This window comes from Phytophthora ramorum (genome assembly GCF_020800215.1).
Source record: "Phytophthora ramorum isolate Pr-102 chromosome Unknown Phyram_PR-102_s0013, whole genome shotgun sequence".
Lineage (NCBI taxonomy): Eukaryota > Oomycota > Peronosporomycetes > Peronosporales > Peronosporaceae > Phytophthora > Phytophthora ramorum.
In genome coordinates, this window is record NW_027150659.1 from 800,360 (window position 1) to 818,015 (window position 17,656).

A 17,656-nucleotide genomic window follows, 5' to 3' on the forward strand; every position below is an offset into this window, starting at 1 on the left:
GAAGTTTTCTGATACATGTACAGCTACTGATAATACATGTACATGTAAGATAAGTGTCGTAGCTTATGACACTTATCATAAGTACCTCGTCGATTGAGCGATCTGCAACACCCGTGGTGATACTCGATACGTACTGTAGCTGCTCGTTCAATGCAACGACGTGGAGCTCTGCACGTTGTGTGCAGCCATAAACCACGCGAGCAGCAGCAGAGCACTTCAAATAACCGTTGAATCAGCAGTGTAGATCGTTCATAGCTAGGGGAGTCTACATGTACAAACGATCGCCGTGATCAAAGCACGTGCCTGACAGCCTCCTGGGATGCGCGAAATGTCAAAAGATACTCATCCTCAATTGCAACGAAGTTCCATGCCAACTTGTTCGTAGAGCTCGTATATAAAACGGGGTGCATATACCAGTGACGGCAATGTCTAATAGAATACCCACGGCGGCCCATACGTGAAATCCTCTGTCGTGTTTCCTTAGCTGGTGCGGTTGTACTTGAAACAGAATCGGCTGAGCAAGACTTGCTTTCCACGATCTTGCAACAGTGCAATGAAATCAAGGAAGTCCAACTTTGTATTATAACGATCGATTTTTCCCCAGGTAAAAGTCTCGTCCGACAAGCAAGTTCCTTACATTGTATAGAACGATGCACAGGAAAAGCGTTGTTCCGTGTCGCCGAACACCAAAGATTGATGAACGAGTTGTTCGAGGAATTCAGCATACCACAGCGATGAACTGTCCAGCAATAGAGTGGTGATCTGTTTAGCACCACGGTAGGGGATAACAAAGCTATTCACCGTGAAATTTAGGCCCCACACGCTCAAGTGGAGCTAGTAACACTCAGGCTCGAAGTGAAAGATTTTCATGGTTAAGTGGCCTTCTATTTGATGTTTATGTTATTTTAATACTACTAATGCTCAAAGTGAAAGATCAAAGCTCCTTCCAAAATATGAAATGAGCTTGAGCCGAAAACCCACCTAGATAATGAATGGCACCGGTACATGTATAGCGCGATTTGCGAGTGCGCGATACTCAGAACCGACGGGAGCTCTACTGCTTATCGGCTTGATCAAACCAATCGAAGCAATGCACATACCTGCCAACCTTAAGATTGATACTAGTACTCGCCGCCGCATGGAACCGGGCATCTCACGTTGCCCTCAACCCTCTCATTATTGGTATCCTCCATCATTTAAAATGCCATTAATCCATCTAGTATTACAGGTCACCATTATAAGAGTTAAACTGCGAATCACTCCATAGTGGTCAGAGAGCACCGGTCTTCGTGCCAACACCTTCGAGTCTCATTAATCGCCTGTTAACCCCGCTGAATGTCGCGCTCCTCCTCCTTATCAGGCTCCACAACGGCCGAAATAGGCGCCGGCAGCCTCGTGGCCGCCTCAGAATGCGCCTGGGAACAAGTGACCAACGGCAACAAGTGCTACGTCGAGCCGCGCTCGTGCTACGACTGCCTCAACACGGCGCTGAGTTCTGGAGAAGTATGTTTCTTATATTTTCTGAAGATGGCAATCTTTAATATAATAAATGGCGGTATTTGTAGGAATGCGTCTTGACGCCGTATGGACTGTGCGAGGACATCTCGGCCTATGACTACACGGAGGACTATCGCCGCGCACAGTCTGCATTTACGTACCCGATCCATTACAATTACTTTCCTGAGGTGAACACGACGTACTGCGAACCCGATGACTCGGTGTGCAATTCCTGCCAAGAAACCACTTTCACCGTAGGGAACAAGAACCCGTCGGTGTATTGTACGGGCACGGACGACTGTGTCTGCATTGCAATTTGCGAGTCCGAGTCGTGGTGGAATGACACGTTGGCGAGACTTGCAGCGCTGCTGAAAGAGGAAAACGAGACCACGACGTGTCCATTGGCGGCCAATTCGTCGTCAACCTCTGCTGAGGCGGATGCCTCGGCTTCCAGTAGTCTGACGATACCAGTTATCAAAGATGCGTACGCTGCGGATGACGAGTGCATGTGGTATCAGAACTCGACGTACTGCGAGACTCCACGGACGTGCTATGATTGTCTCAATACGGCGCTCTACAGCGGACAAAAGTGTACTATCACTCCGGGAGGATATTGCACGACGATGGATGAGTACAACTACACGCTGGATTATCGGAAGGTATATTCGGACAGCGCGGCGCACTATTTCCCATCGACGAATACGACGTACTGTGAATATGACGACGCTACCTGTACAAAGTGCCGCATCGAGAATTTTGTAGGCGCTTACCCTGGCAAAACGAATTTGTCCGAGTTCTGTGCGGGCGAGAACGACTGCGTTTGTGTGGCCTTTTGCGAGTCGCCGAGCTGGGAATCGATCGTGGTCGAGGAAGCGTGTGAAGCCACACCAACGACGCACGATAGTAACAGTTCAAGCATTCCAACTATTGGTATCGCATCCATCATTGTGGGCGGCGTGTTGCTCGCCCTGTCAGCACTTTTGCAGCTTTTTTACTTGTTCCGCGCTCGCCGTAAGGATTTCGTTCTGTTGTCGTTGCAAGTTGAGAATGCGCTTACTAACCCTGACTGTTTTTGTTGTTGTCGATTCACGTTAGGAAGAGACGCTCGCTGGCACAATTTGTTGGCACAAAGCATCGGAGTGCGTCGGCAGCCCACCGCAGGGCTCACTCTGGAACTGTCTGCGTGGAAGGATATGCGTGCTGGCATTATCGCCGACGAGCAAGACGTCGGGAACGGGGACTTTATTCGCCATCATTTTGCTGATGCCCCCGAAGACGCTCCGATGGTTACTATAGAGGAAGGAGACGGCTACCGCCCCATGTCTCCAAGTGTGCCGGTGCTTCCAGCACCGCCTCCTTCACCAGCTCGACCGTCGTCGGTGACAATACCACCGCGGACCGAGCGGGCATCAATTTAACTTGCTTGCTGTTGTGTCAACAAATGAACAAATTCTGCAGTCCATTCTTCACAACTGAGCATACCGCGCCACTTGAGTAGCAAGTGATTTCAAGGCGCAATTGCATGCTGCATGCAATGCACATTTGTATCCAGACCAAATGAGGTAAAGTGAAACACCAGTAAAATCCAGAATCATAGATAGCGAAACATGCAACTTTTAGCCATCAGCTCTGCTCCGCATCATTTCACGACGGCTCAGCGCTCACAATGGTTCAAGGCATTTGAACGCGTACAACTGAGCACAACGCGTGACACCAATATCAACGATGACTGGGATTGAGTATAATATCTTGTGCATCTACATTTGCTCCTGACCATTGGGGTTCCCACTACCACTATTTTCACTAAATCTGGAACAGTAATTTCAGCGTCCGACAAGGGCTGTAGCTGCATTGTTGGATTGCTGGAAGTACAGCACTGCGAGAAAAAGCGTGATCCACTCCAACCTTCTGAAGGGTTTGCACTGCAAGGATATTTTTCCTCCAGTTTCACCGCAGATTCTTTCTCGACAAATATTCTCAACGGCTCGATTGCATCTGCAGTTGAACAGGATCAAAATTCGTCACACATACTATTACCAGCTCCGCATATCGGTCATTTCGCCAGACTGAGAGGATTGTTCAACTTCAGGTCACCGTGTATCACGCTTTTCTTGTGAATGGCGGTCAAGTCCAAGAGCTGCTTGACAGCCCTTTCCATATATTCGCAAACAGTGAACGGTGGCGAGCTGTTGTGGGTGCCATCGATGACTCAGCTGATAACAAATGTTGCTCTCCTTCTCGACTTTTTGCTGTGTGCTCTCGACGAGAAAACACTGCACCTCACACACCACAACTTGCACCGACATGAAGGATCCACTGTGGTAGCGGTTGTTTGGTGGTCTTGGTGACGAGAAGTACATCATTGAGTTCACGCCTCGGGTTGTCTTCTCGTTGTGCATGCGATGCTCGTTGCTTTACGTACTTCAAAAACGGAGCGTCATCAGCGCTTTCTTCCTTTAGCACCAAAACTTTGCAGCTCCTGAAGAGCGACGGCATTTCTTTCGCCGTGGCTGTCAGCACTTCCTCCTGGTGTAACCACACCATCGAAAGGATGATGGGGCGGTTCAAGTGCACCTGCTAGACCGAAGCCTTCACCCAATCAGCTGTCGCTCTGAATCTGAGTCCATCAAAGTCTCCTTCATCATTTTTCCAACATGGCCTCGGCTTCCAGGAGCTCCTCAAGCAGTGGGGTGGATGTCGCCATCGAGACGCCGGCCCCCTCCCCCGCGGTGTACACCAAAGCCAGCGAGAACGTTTGCATGTGGTCGCAGCAGAGCTCGGACGCCTGCGACTCGCCGCGGTCCTGCTACGACTGCCTCAATTCGTCCCCGGGCGACGGCGTCCAGTGCGTCATCACTAGCGCGGGTCTGTGCTCTACCATGAGCGACTACGTGTGGCAAGAGGACTTCCGCCTCAACACCAGCGATTACGCGCCCCACTACTTCCCGTCTACCAACGCAACCTACTGCGAGAGCAGCGACCCCGTGTGCGTCGCGTGTGACGCGAGCCAGTTCACGAAATCGGCGTCGGGAGCCTCGCAGCCTTCGCAGTTCTGCGTCGGCTCGGACGGCTGCGTCTGTGTGGGCTTCTGCGAGTCACCCGTGTACTCGAACTTGGTGTCGAACAAGTACTGCGCGACGCTCAGCTCCACGACCACCGCGAACGTCATGGGCATCTCTGTCGGCGACATCGTCACCATCGTGATCCTGTGCTTCACGATTCCTGTGATCGTTTATTTGTGGTGGGTCAGGTGCCTGCACAAGCGCCGCTTTGCAAGGGAAGAAGCGTTTCGCCATCGTCCGTTGGCCCACGGACCGTTGCTGCCGCTTGTGGGCTGGAAGAAGTACTGCGCAGACACCTTGGCCAACCAGACGCCCATTATGGGGGCGGTGGGGGATGGGAGTGTGGCGGCGACCTCCACTGCTGCAGAGGTGCAGCCAGAGACTGATAGGAGGGAGGCTGCAGGGAACGCCCAGCTCACGAACCTGCAGGTTGCGGCGCTGACGATCGAGTTGGAGGACCCACAGCACCCGCTTACGGCCGTGACGAGCACAGGCCGGCGTCGCTCGAGTATTGACAATACCAACGTGGTAAGACCGCGGCCAAGCCAGCCGCTTACCAGCGGTAACGAGGACGATGGAGGGGACGACGAGATTGACGCGCGCGCGACGCCGTATGCCCAGTTAGAGGACCGCACAGCCTAGGTGCAGTAAAGTCAAGTCAATATGAGTGAGGAAATGTGCGGTCGAGAATGGCCGCCGGTCTGCTGGAAAGCTTTCGGATGCGAGTCAGCGGATGCCGCGTCTTTGACCTTGAAGTCCGCTTCAACGTGGTCCCTCGGTTTCCCGACGGCCACCTTCGGCCCTCAACCCCGACGTGATCCGACTTTGAGTCGAGGCGCCATTCTGCTTGTTGCTAGTGACTGCAAGGCGAACTAACCAAGTGACGTCATCGCGAGAGAGGGTCGTCGTCCCCACCTTCGCGGCAATGCAGTAATGAAGAGTCGAGTGGTTGAAGCAATGCGATCGCGGTTTACGGCTGTGGCGCCGGGCATCATCGTGGTCCGGTGTGCGGTTCAATGCGCTTGCAGCTGCAACGTTTAGTCAGAGAATCGCTGTGGTGATCTTCCGTCTGAGTGAGACCTTGACTGCCGCAACGAGTGGTGGCTACACTTTCATTGCTAGAAAGTCTCCGAAGGTGGCAGGTCTGAGCGCGAGCGAGCATGTCGGCCTCTGGATCGGCGGAAAGCGAGGAGACGATCAGCGCCTCGAGTTGCAGCTGGAAGACGACGACCCAAAGCGGCGAGTGCTTCCTGGAGCCTCGAACGTGCAGTGAGTGCCTGGACGAGACCCCCACCACCGGAGAGGTAGCACCCATGACAGGCCCGGACCCTCTGGACAGCGATGGGTTAATCGACTTGTGTTGCTGTTTGACAGACGTGTGTGCTCACGGACACCGGCATCTGCTTGAGTGTGGAGGAGTACCAAGAAACGCTGGCCAGTGACGGGGACACATTCTACTTGGCGGAGAACGCGACGTATTGTGCAGATAAGCTTAGCAATTCCTCATCAGAGTCGACCGAGGAGAGATGCGTGGTTGTGGAGAGCTGTGAATCCTCGACATGGTTGAGTTACGCGCGGCAGCGACTGCCACTGGTCGTCCTTGCGGTCGGAGGGAGCACACCGGAAGGCTGCAGTTTTGTGGCGGCTACAGCTAATGCTGGGTCTGAATCGACAACCGACGCGTCTTCTCCATCGTCTTCGTCAATGTGGGTATCCTCGAGCAGCAAGGACACTCTTGCCAGCCAAGACAAGTGCACATGGTACCAGAACACGACGCTCTGCAGCACGCCGCGGACTTGCTACGATTGCCTGAACACTCTGTCAGACAATGGCGACGCATGTACCATCACGCCTGGCGGATACTGCGCCACACTGTCGACGACCTACAAGTACACACTGGACTTCCGGAACCCAGGCAGCACCTCCGACGGATACTACTACCCGTCGACCAACGCAACTTACTGCGAAGTCGACGACCAAGCCTGCACTGACTGCAACATCGCTGGCTCGTCCAGCAACTCAGCATCCTATTGCATTGGAAGTGGTGGCTGTGTGTGTGTAGCGTTCTGCCAGTCCACCGAGTGGCAAGCGACTGTCGTGTCGGAGAAGTGCGAGGTCGCGTCGGCCTCGACGCTGAATCGCTACAGCACCGAGTTCCCGTGGAAAACCTTCTGCATCTTCCTCAGTCTGGCGGTGGCGGTGATTCTGGCTGTGCTGCTGGGTATTTGGCGAGTGCGGCAGGTGATCCGAGCCAGGAGACGAGAGTCAATACGGAGCCGACCGACGGAGACGCGGCGGTCGACGCTGTCGCTGGAGCTGCCAGCTTGGAAAGCTCTGCGCGAGGAGCTCATCGATAATAAGGTAGATCCGGTAGGCGAAGGACGAGGTCGTCTGCGGCCGATGCTGTAGCTGCAAATGCAAAAGGCAACTTGAAGCTACAGTTACATCAGGGGTACACTTTGGAGTTCAGCTCGAAAGGTCGTTTGCGTTTCTGTACTTTCAACTTGATTTGAGTATGTGTGGTGGCTCAAAATCTGAGCGTAATCTGGGGTACATTAGTCCGCGAGGGAAGGTACAGTCTTTTCTATGGCATGATCGTAATCACTTGGGATTCCCCTTCACGGTCCCCTCTCAATAAACGCACCTCGTTGTTTAGATACCCCCTATATATCTGATGACAGTCATAAAACAAATATGGGTTTCTCTGCTTCTATCCGTTTGCACTATATATAATACCCATGAAATCGATTCCACCACCCTCGATCGCTTATTGAGAGAGCGACGTCTGTACATCAGTCAAGGCTCAGGTCTGGGGTTGCCTGTAGTCCGCGAGGATGTCGACCAAAGAAAGCCCCGGCTCTGGCCGAATCTCTCCCAGTTTGTATGCCGCACCCATAGCCATCAGCTGATGGCCGCCTGGCCAGTTCGAGATCAAGTGACACATCAAAGCGATTCGGAGCACGCAAGGAAGGTCCTCGGCCAAGTGTAAGACACACGCCGCCAGCCATCGTCTCCATCGCTTTCATCGCAGTCGTCTCAGTTGTCAAAATCTCTCTCGACCGTTACGAAGCTCTTCTTATCCGTGTCGACTAGAGCAACAATGAGCAGCTCCGCCTCGTCCTCCAACGACACTGTCGACGTCATTCTCCACAGCTCGACCAGTGACGACGTCAACGCCGGAGACGCCAGCAAGTCCGTGAGCTCCAACGCCGGCGACTCGTGCACGTGGTACGACGCCGGCTCGTGCTCTCGCCCGCGCACCTGCTCCGACTGCTTGAACGTGCTGCTGAGCTCGGACTCGTGCGCCGTGGCTCCGAGCGGCGCGTGCGTGAGCATGAGCCAGTACGAGAGCTACCTGGCCAACCGCTACTACTACACGCCGCTGCAGCGGTACTTCCCGTCCAGCGAGTACTCGTACTGCGCCGCCAACGACTCGGTGTGCGCCGCGTGCAGCGAGCAGTGGACCGCCAATTTCGCCAGCACAGGCAGCGCCGGTCTGTCCACCTACTGCACGGGCGCGAGCGGCTGTCTGTGCATCGCGGACTGCGAGGTGCCCGACTGGCAGGACGCGGTGATCAACGACTTGTGCTCGGCCAGCGGCAACGGCTCGGGCGGCGACTCGGGCACGTCCATGGCCACGAGAGTCACTGTCTCCATCTTCGTGGGGGTGGCGGTGGCTGTACTCCTGGCTTTTGTGACGTGGGGAGTGCGGCGCTACGTCAGTCGCCGCAACTACGAGCCTTCAGGTAGGAGAGAATTGGTGGGTGGGTGGGTGGTGGATGCAAGGGAAACTCATTTTGTGTCTGATGCTGCAGGTACGCGGCGTGAACCGAGACCGAGACCGGAGCCGACAGGGCCGCAGCTCTCGTTGACTGGGTGGAAGTCGCTGCGGCAGAATCTCATTGATACAGAGCACGGCTTCGTGAACGGCAGCGATGAGGTGACGTTGCAGACGGCCGACGCGTCGTTCACCCCAGCGACGACGGAACACGCCCCGGAGATCAGAGTGGAGCAGGGCGACGGGTACCGACCTGCGTCGCCGGGAGAGCTCGAGCGACACACACAGGAACCTGCGCAAAATGATAGAACCGCTCTCTAGGACGACAGTCCCAAGGAAGGCAGCCCACGTCGGCCAGTGAGTATCGACGGCGGGCTGTTAGGAACAACTATTAGCGGAGAGGACCTGGCCTTCTCCGTCTTAACCGGTAATGTAATTATGATCACTTGTTGTGCTGTTGAGGATGTCTGCTATTAACCTCGCGATGGCACTCACTGAACCCTACAGACGCTGGGCATGTTGCGCAAAGGCGGCTGGGTTCTTGTCCAAAGTTTGATTGGCATCTGCTGGCTGGCTGCTGGTCTATCGAGGTATGGACGGCGTGGCGACTGCATCGACGCCAGTGGCAGAATCTCCCCACCATTCAGCGATATGAACGCGTCGTACTCTTCCTCCGGCTCGTCCCCATCCATTGGCGACGACGTGGGTGAAGACTCTACTGCCGTGAGCAAGACTGTTGGCACCAACACTGCAGACTCGTGCACTTGGTATGCCAATGCGAGCTGCAAGCGGCCGCGGACGTGCTACGACTGTCTGAACGTCCAGATCTCGAGCGAGTGTGCCATCATGCCCAACGGCATGTGCGTGAGCCTGGCCGAGTACTCGCACTTCTTGACCAAGCAGCAGGAGTTCGGCATCTACTACAAGTACTACCCGACCAACAAGTACACGTACTGCAGCGCCGACGACACTGCATGCACAGCCTGCACGTCGACGTGGCTGTCCGACTACAAGAGAACAGGATCCATCGACAAACCAGCGCTTTGCACAGGAACGGACGGCTGCATTTGTCTCGCCCGTTGCGCTCTGCCCGACTGGTCCGCGTCGATCTTGGCAGACCAGTGCAGCTCAAGTGGCAGCATCGACTCGAAAAGCGGGACGTCGACAGCGTCCCGGATCGGCTTTGCATTGGCAGTAGGCGTTGCATTCGGTGCCTTGCTTGGGCTTTGGTGCATCAAGTTGCTGGTCCGACAGCGAGGAGTTGGTCGTGGTCGCGGATCTTCCGTCCCTGGTACGCTGTGTTTGGGTCGTTTGATGCTGCTTGGTAGTAGGGATCTCACTGTTTTGTTGTTGCTATCGCAGCTGCTCGAGAGACTTGGACTGTGTCGCGCCGGCCTCGAACAGGACCCCAACTAGCGTTGACCGGCTGGAAGGAGCTTCGAGAGAAACTCATTGCGTTCGAGCAGGAGGCTTTCGGAGGAGGCGAATCGGCCGTGTTGGGGTCTCAAGAACACTCAGGAGCTACCACCGACGCGCAGGATGAAGCGCTGGAGGGAGGAGGCGACTACCAACCATTGTCGCCGAATAGCGACGTAGCTCCATTGCACTAAGAGCTTTAGAAATGGATCATCATGCTACAGTGATGAGGTGTACGAGTGCTCGCTCCTCGTAAAGTAGTTCATGCGTGTGCCGTTTTTGTAAAGTGTTGGCAGTGTTAGGGTGAACAGGTTGGTCTTCCTGCTCCGTGATGAGATGAACCGTTCGCGCGCCACTAGAAGATGAATGTGCCTGCCAAACTCTTGCGCTCAAGCTCAAAACGCAAACCCGAAGCTCGCATTGCGTGTTTTATGCAGTCTGAAGATGCGAGACAAGCGAGGCCCATCACAAGGTCATTCACTTGATTTACGTATGACTCGTATATCGGAGCCAGTGGATGCAGGCACCACAAAGCAAGCGCCACAACAAGCAGGACCTCGGTGCAATAGGCCACGCATTGGGATTCCGCTGGCAATGCCGCGCTCAGAGTAGAATTTGCAGCACGACCCGCAAATGGCGTCGCAATCCAACAGCTCGACGTCGGAGGACGCCGGCGACTCGACGGTGGCCAAGACGACGAGCTCCAATGCTGGCGATTCCTGCACGTGGTACGCCGGAGAGAACTGCTCGCAGCCCCGATCGGGCTTCGACTGTCTCAATGTGCTGCTGGAGACGGACGAGTGCGCCATCGACCCCAACGGCGCGTGCGTGAGCATGAGCGTCTACGCCCAGTACCTGTCCGACCGAGAGTACTACGAGCCCTTGTCCAAGTACTTCCCGGCGTCCGACTATTCCTACTGCAGCACCAACGACTCGGTGTGCGCCACTTGCATTTCGGAGTGGACGACCAACTACGAGGCGACGGGAACGGCAGGTTCCACGACGTACTGCACGGGCTCGAGCGGCTGCGTGTGCGTCGCGGCCGTGGAAGTGCCCGAGTGGCAGCAGACGGTGGTTGCGTACCAATGCGGCAGTGCGAGCGACAGCGAGAGCTCCAGCGAGTTCTCGTCGGGGACGCGGACCTGCATCATACTGGCCATGTGTGTGTGCGGCTGCTTGGTATTGGCGGTCTTTGTAGTGCGGAGGTACATGCGGGTAGCTGGGCCACGGAACTTCGGTGAGTTTTTGAGTGAGTGGACGAATGCTGCGAATGGAGAGCTCATTATCGTGTGTTCGATGATTGCAGGACCTGGTTCGATCCCGCACCCGCCACCGTCGGGACCGCAGCTCAGTTTGGCCGGCTGGAAGTCGCTGCGCGAGAAACTCATCGAGACGGAGCATGGGTTCGTCAGGGGCGACACGGCAAGACTCGATGCAACAGTCCGCAGCGCCGAGTCCATGACAGACGCGTCTACAGTCACCGTGCAGGTAGCACCCGCTCCCTCCCGGCAAACACCTTCGCCTGCATCATTCGAGCCTCGGTACATGATGGCCCCGATGTAGAAGCGACCGATAGGTCAGCCAAGCGGACGGCGCAAATATTATTGTATTGCTATGAACACCTCGGCGTAGCGTCTCTTTCCAAAGCACAACGTTGAAGTGCTCACACGTCACACATCGTCGTACAGTGCCGCCTCTCTAAGATGCGTATGTTGAAGCTCCTCATCGAAAGGCCAACTATGATGTGCGGTGCCGCAGTCTGGAAGAAGCTGGGCGACCCATGGCGTCGAATTCCAACGGCAGCGCCGGCCTCGACGCAGCGGTGGCGGCCCCCAGCAACGTGTCGGCCACCGGAGACTCGTGCACCTGGTACGCGGACAAGAGCTGCGAGAAATCGCGGACCTGCTTCGACTGCCTCAATGTCGGAATCGTCGGAGATACGTGTGTGGTTGGTGACATTGGCCAATGTTTGAGCTCGTCGAAGCGGGTGGGAGGCCAGACGTACTATGCGGCGAGCAGTTTGAGCTACTGTGAGGCTTCGGAGGCCGTTTGCAGTGCGTGTCGCTCTCGATGGCTGCAGGAATATGCTGCGAGTGGGGAGGTCAAGTCCGCTACTGTGTGTGTCGGGGAGACCGGCTGCATCTGCTTGGCGGTTTGCGAACGGGAGGCGAGAGATTCGCTCGTAATTCAGAAAGAGTGTCCGGCATATGAGACGGCGCAAGTGGGGAGTATCATGCTGGTGATCGCCATGGGGGTGGCCTCGTTCATCGTGTTCTCCATGCTCAGCTTCTGCTTCAAGAGGTGGTTGAGATGTGCCATGCCATGTACGTGCTACTAGGACGAATGAGCTTTTAGGTTGTGAGAGTTGCTGAACTGTAGAGGTTTGTTGTTGCAGGGTTGGGCAGTTCGCCGGACCAGGCGATGCGACGCCCGCCAAGGTCGCCTCGTGGTCCTCAATTGACTCTTTCGGGGTGGAAATCCATGCGTGAGAGGCTGATCGAGACGGAGCATGGAAATGGTACACCGAGCGCTGGACCGGCAGGCGTTATGCGAATTCAGCTGTCGACTGCGGAAGGGACGTCGGCAATTGTCGAGGAAGGCGCAGGATTTCGGCCTGCCTCGCCAAGTCAGCAGCATCGCACTCATCTGGAAGACTTGGCACCGGCGCTGGCCATGCTGCGCTAGTGTACGAGATGCAGCGAAGGGAAGTGTTTATTGAAATTGTCAATCAAAACTTTTGTGATGCTTGTTTACTAAAGTCTGTAAAAGACGATTTTTATGCTGTACGAAGAAACAATTCACAGACCCAACAGGTACTTCATCCTTCGACTACATGTAGCTAACTCACATGCCGACACTCGCTTTTCCTTGTTCTCGTTTTAATTTCTACAGCAAAAGCCGAATCATAGCCACGTTCTGTTGCTTCGCAGCAGTCGTTAACGTCGTGCAGCCATCCGTGTCGGCTCCATTATCCAAAAGCATTTTCGCAATATCCACTGCATTCTTCTCCGCAGCAATGTGTAACACCGTTCTCTGATCGAATCCACCCGCATCGATACTGGCACTACGTTGCAAAAGAGTCTCGACAATATCTTTGTTGCCTTTGCCTATTGCCACCACAAGAGGTGGGCGTCCTAGAGCATCTTTCACTTCGATTCGTGCTTCGCAGTCCGAAAGCGAATGCAACACACCCATAGTCTCAGTAAAATGGAGTGCAGTTCTTCCACCTGGCTCCTTGAAATCCACACCCGCATTGGTTCGGAGAAGAAAGTTTAAAACGTTTTGTTACCTAGCGGTGGTTGCTGCCATTAATCTCAAGCGCGGTCTTTCTTTCATTGGTTTACGAGAAGCATTAGCCACTTTCCGTACTCAGTGGTAACAGTCAAAGTCAGCGCAGTAAATTCGTTTGATAATCCTGCTTGAGTGTCTGCACCGTTGCTTACAAAAAGCTCAATAAAGGCCGCATATACCTAAACTTCGCAGCCAGTACTAAGGGCCTAAGTCCATTCGCATACTCCACGCTCACTTAGATATCAGGGGCGAATTTTAACAGAACGCATAGCACTTCCACTTGACCGTACGAGGCTACTACAAGCAGGCGATCGCTGGCGCACTGGGCCAAATGACATGTACCAAGTGTTGCATCTGTCGATTGGGTTTGAGTCAAGATGAGTTAAGCAGTTACAAGGCCGCCAGTTTTCGCTGCCAGCTCCACCGAGCTCCAGCCATGCGCGTTCTTGACAAAGGGATCCGCTCCGCTCTTTAGCGCCCTCTTCGTTTCTCAAACATTGCCCTTTTCCACGGCACTCAGCAGAGCAATGCTTGCTGACGCACTCATATCCATTATGACGTAAAGAGGAACTGTTTGAGTTGGCCGTCAGATTTATCTACCATATCGGCCGAGTTTTCCATTTTATTCAGCAGGAACGGTAGATAACACCAGAAGGAGTCGGAGTTTTAATGAGATACAAAAATGCACTTACCAAATGCAACTTCGTTTTGTTTGTTTTTCAGTGGTGTAGCGCTTAATGCTTCCAGAAATCGCTGCGGTGGGTCGCTGCTTCACTTGAAGGCGGAAATGGCCGGCATACTTTCTCACTTACACGATTTGAAGGCGGGTGTGAACCCAGGTGTACTCTCTGGCCTGGACGAGGCGATGGTTTCCACAGCACGAGATGAATCGAGAAGGCCACTCAGTTCCCGTTTCGACAGCTACAAAGTAGATGTGGGATCTATTCCGGACGAGCAAGAAGGAGCGTTATGGACACGTCTGGGTTGCTGCTACCGCCATTGGACTTCATTCCGAACCATGCAAGGCAGGTGCTAACGGTGGACGCACAGAACCGATGGGGGTAGCTGCTTTTGGACTTGGCCAAGGTCTTGCTCAAGCGAGCGCCACAAGTGTAGCCACCACTAACACCAGTGGAGACTCCCCGCTAATGGAGGCCGCTGCATTTGGGTTGGCTGAGCGTGTTCAATATCTCGCAAAAAGAGGTGCTTCGTACGTGAATGCCACGAACAAGGACGGAGATACGGCGCTGATGAGGGCCTCAAAACACGGTGAAATGACTATCATCAAGTATCTTGTTCAGCTTTGTGCCGTAGATGTGAATGCCAAGAACAGTAGGGGATACACCGCGCTGCTGGTGGCCGCCGAATTCGGCAAAATTGAGGTCGTCCGGTACCTCGCTGGCGAATGTGGCGCAGACGCCAATGCTCAGAATGCAATCGGGGACACAGCACTGATGATGGCCGTTGTACACGGAAACGTGAACCTCGTGCGATATCTGGCATGTGAATGTGGCGCGGACGTCAATCTCAAGAACAAACACGGAAACACAGCGGTTCGACTTGCAGCCGATCGTGGATACCAAGAAATTCGTCGGATCCTCACGCCATTTCTGCTACCAGCTTCTCAGTTGCAAACTAGCGATGCAACAGCAACAGCTGGGAGTGGTGTTGCGCCTTCCAAAGAGTTATCAAGCTGCTCCATTCCTCCTTCCGAAATTGAGCTAGCCGTCTTCTCTCAGACTGGAAACATTGGGGGCGACTACCGCGCCAAGTGGCTCGATGCCGACGTGGTTATAAAAGTATTCATCCCGGACGCATCCCACTCGACATTCGAGGACGAAGCGCATCTGTGGCAGAAATTGCGGCACCCCAACGTGATCAAGATGCACGGCGCGTGCGAAGCCGACCCGCTGGTCAAGCTCTTTGTCTGCGAGTACGCTAGCGACGGGTCGCTGATTGAACACGTCACGTCAGCTTCAAAGGAAAAGCTGATGATTTGGAAGTACCTGCACGAGGCAACGCTAGGTCTCGAGTACCTTCACGAGCGGGGGATTGTCCACGGTGACCTTCGTTGCAGTAACATTTTGATCAGCAGCAACGGCATGGCGAAGCTTTCAAACTTCGGGCTCACTAGATCAACGGAAAAGTCCGGCACAGGTTCCTCTGGTGCCACCGTGTCCATGCGTTGGCAGGCTCCCGAGATTTTGAAAGGGGAGAAAGCCTCATACGAATCCGATGTGTATTCTCTGGGAATGTGCATTTTGGAAGCTGTGACTGGCAAAAAACCATGGAGTGGCCAAGTTGAGTACGTAGTGCGAAAATTAAAGTCTGACTGGGCTCCGGAGACGAGTGCAGATGCCAAATACGCCTCCATTAGCCCTGACTGCCCCAGTGGCGATGCACACGAACTAGTGTGGCGCATGTGCTGTCAAGACCCGCACAAACGCGCCAGTCTATCTTCAGTCGCCTATGAGCTTGCGTGTTTGGTTATCAAGGAGAGCTCCGATCCCTGCCAGGAACTCACCTCGCTTGAAGAATATGACTACGGCACAATTCAAGGCGAATGGCTGAAGCTGCAACAGCACATGAAGAACTGTGACAATAGTCAGTATCGCCAAGGATTCGAAGACATCAAGAAAATACACGAGTGTCTGCAAGAATCGACGATTCATCCGACCTTGTTAGCACAATTCCACGCCCTCATCACCAATTTTCACCACACAGTTAAGATGTCGCCTGAACAAGCTCGAATCATGCGACTGGCTTCAACAAGTGGCACCACGAACAGCTTGTACGCGTTGCATTGGCGCATCGAGTCACTCAAGGCATCGTTGGGAAAAACCAGCGTGCATGGGGCGAAAGGAAGAGAACTTCGATGGCAACAGCAGCGCAGTGAACAAAGTGAGCTGTTCATCTCTGGGGTGGCAGACCCTAATCTTCTGCTCAAGGACTTGAAGACACCAGAAGAACGGTTGGCATTGTTGCAGACGCTGAGAGGAGAGATGGACAACTCCACCGGCAAGTACACGCCGAATCAACTTGGAACGATGGAGAAGACATTTGAGGAGATTGCAGGCAAAATTGAGACGGAAGATTTAACGGAGCCTACCCCAGAATGGTTCATCCCCTCGTACGAATTGATCGTTGACGAGTGGAACTGTCTGGGTGAGGGAGGGTTCGGGAGCGTAAACCGAGCCACGTGGTTGAATTCGAAAGTCGTGGTAAAACGACTGAAATTGGCTGGATCGGATGGCAATGAAGACAACTGCCATACTTTGTCAGCGTCAGTAGGGCCGTCAGCCACTCAAGCCCAAGCGATCACCACCAAGAGAGTAGAAGCTCTCGCGATGTTCCGTCGCGAAGTCGACATTTGGTTTGGCTTTAGTAATCCGCACATTATTCAGCTGTTTGGCGCTTGCCACGTCGGAGCACCATTCTTCGTCTGCGAGTACGCCACCAACGGGACCTTGGTCAGCTACTTGCGGAAGTATCCAGATCAAATATGGACAAAGCTACATGAGGCTGCGTTAGGAATTCAGTATCTCCACGCCCGCAACGTCGTCCACGGTGATTTGAAAGGGAACAACATTGTGATCGGGAGTGACATGAAAGCCAAGGTGACGGACTTCGGTCTGAGTTCGGTAGCGAGCAGTGAGAATAAACCTCTCGTTTCCGCTGCGTGGCATTGGGTGGCGCCGGAGTGCTTAGTTGATGCCAATACCCGACCGACATTTGCGTCCGATGTGTATTCTCTGGGAATGTGCATTGTGGAAGCACTGCGAGTTGTCGAGGCAGTGAAGGCTGGGACCAGCTTGCAATACTGTCTACCATGGAGCAATCCTGACAAGTTTGTGGTGAGACGTAACGCATCAAATGGCACTTTGCCATCTCGACCTGCGAGCTGCGAGGACAAGCAGTGGGAACTGGTTAAACGCATGTGTGTCTTGGTGCCAGACAAGAGAATCAAAGTTTCTACGGTCGTTGATGAGTTGGCGAGGCTGGCGGATGGACAAGACGACAATTTCGCCAACGCTTCGTCGACTGAGTCTGCCACACTGGAATCTGCTTTGAAAGCAATTGCAACAGCTCAACGATTGGTAACTCGGCTGCAAGACAACTTGAAAGGAGTCGAATTTTTGCCGGTGCTGTCCCTGTACAGATCCTTGTGGGATCACCTCAAGCAGATTCACGGCCAGATCGACGGCAATTCCAAGTGCCGTGTGGCGTTCTGCACTTTGGTTGCAGATGCTTATGCGTCCACTTCGAACTTGCAAGGAATGGAAGTAACGTACATTTCCTTAACCGAGACGGCAATTCGGTGTCACTCCTTGCGTCGGCGTTTGGATAAACTCAAGGATGCATATTTCCTATCAGTGCGGGCTTCGACCGCTGGAGGCTATTTCCCATCGGTCGTTAAGCATTTTGCTGATCGTTTGCTGCTCTCCCGTCTGGACGTCAGGCTTGCTCTAGTGCTGTGTGTGGTCGCATTCTTGTGTACGTTGAACTTCTGTTAGTGGGAAGGGAAAACGGGCGGTGTGAATCAAAATTTGCAAAAAACTGTTAGTGAAGGCTTAACATTCAATCGCTAGGTGTTTCAGTTCTATACCATTAA

At 54.0% G+C, this 17,656-nt stretch overlaps 8 protein-coding genes across 8 annotated transcripts; all 8 read left to right on the forward strand.

Moving 5' to 3' along the window:
• Window positions 1–1,335: 1,335 nt before the first annotated feature.
• On the forward strand, window positions 1,336–2,915 carry KRP23_11897 (uncharacterized protein; the record flags this gene model as incomplete). Its single annotated transcript, XM_067882477.1, has 3 exons — window positions 1,336–1,503; window positions 1,566–2,508; window positions 2,593–2,915. 3 exons carry the CDS (start codon window positions 1,336–1,338, stop codon window positions 2,913–2,915), a joined length of 1,434 nt encoding a protein of 477 aa, XP_067740068.1.
• Window positions 2,916–4,151: 1,236 nt separating this feature from the next.
• On the forward strand, window positions 4,152–5,201 carry KRP23_11898 (uncharacterized protein; the record flags this gene model as incomplete). The annotated part of the gene is made up of 1 exon (XM_067882478.1): window positions 4,152–5,201. One exon carries the CDS (start codon window positions 4,152–4,154, stop codon window positions 5,199–5,201), a length of 1,050 nt encoding a protein of 349 aa, XP_067740069.1.
• A 518-nt stretch (window positions 5,202–5,719) lies between these two features.
• On the forward strand, window positions 5,720–6,968 carry KRP23_11899 (uncharacterized protein; the record flags this gene model as incomplete). The annotated part of the gene is made up of 2 exons (XM_067882479.1): window positions 5,720–5,863; window positions 5,934–6,968. 2 exons carry the CDS (start codon window positions 5,720–5,722, stop codon window positions 6,966–6,968), a joined length of 1,179 nt encoding a protein of 392 aa, XP_067740070.1.
• Window positions 6,969–7,659: 691 nt separating this feature from the next.
• Window positions 7,660–8,658, forward strand: KRP23_11900 (uncharacterized protein; the record flags this gene model as incomplete). The annotated part of the gene is made up of 2 exons (XM_067882480.1): window positions 7,660–8,305; window positions 8,375–8,658. The coding sequence occupies 2 exons, from the start codon at window positions 7,660–7,662 to the stop codon at window positions 8,656–8,658; spliced, it is 930 nt and encodes a 309-aa protein (XP_067740071.1).
• Window positions 8,659–8,988: 330 nt separating this feature from the next.
• On the forward strand, window positions 8,989–9,947 carry KRP23_11901 (uncharacterized protein; the record flags this gene model as incomplete). The annotated part of the gene is made up of 2 exons (XM_067882481.1): window positions 8,989–9,628; window positions 9,700–9,947. The coding sequence occupies 2 exons, from the start codon at window positions 8,989–8,991 to the stop codon at window positions 9,945–9,947; spliced, it is 888 nt and encodes a 295-aa protein (XP_067740072.1).
• Window positions 9,948–10,386: 439 nt separating this feature from the next.
• KRP23_11902 (uncharacterized protein) lies at window positions 10,387–11,316 on the forward strand (the record flags this gene model as incomplete). The annotated part of the gene is made up of 2 exons (XM_067882482.1): window positions 10,387–10,990; window positions 11,060–11,316. The coding sequence occupies 2 exons, from the start codon at window positions 10,387–10,389 to the stop codon at window positions 11,314–11,316; spliced, it is 861 nt and encodes a 286-aa protein (XP_067740073.1).
• A 217-nt stretch (window positions 11,317–11,533) lies between these two features.
• KRP23_11903 (uncharacterized protein) lies at window positions 11,534–12,438 on the forward strand (the record flags this gene model as incomplete). Its single annotated transcript, XM_067882483.1, has 2 exons — window positions 11,534–12,077; window positions 12,149–12,438. 2 exons carry the CDS (start codon window positions 11,534–11,536, stop codon window positions 12,436–12,438), a joined length of 834 nt encoding a protein of 277 aa, XP_067740074.1.
• A 1,754-nt stretch (window positions 12,439–14,192) lies between these two features.
• On the forward strand, window positions 14,193–17,558 carry KRP23_11904 (Serine/threonine-protein kinase TNNI3K; the record flags this gene model as incomplete). Its single annotated transcript, XM_067882484.1, has 1 exon — window positions 14,193–17,558. One exon carries the CDS (start codon window positions 14,193–14,195, stop codon window positions 17,556–17,558), a length of 3,366 nt encoding a protein of 1,121 aa, XP_067740075.1.
• Window positions 17,559–17,656: the final 98 nt, after the last annotated feature.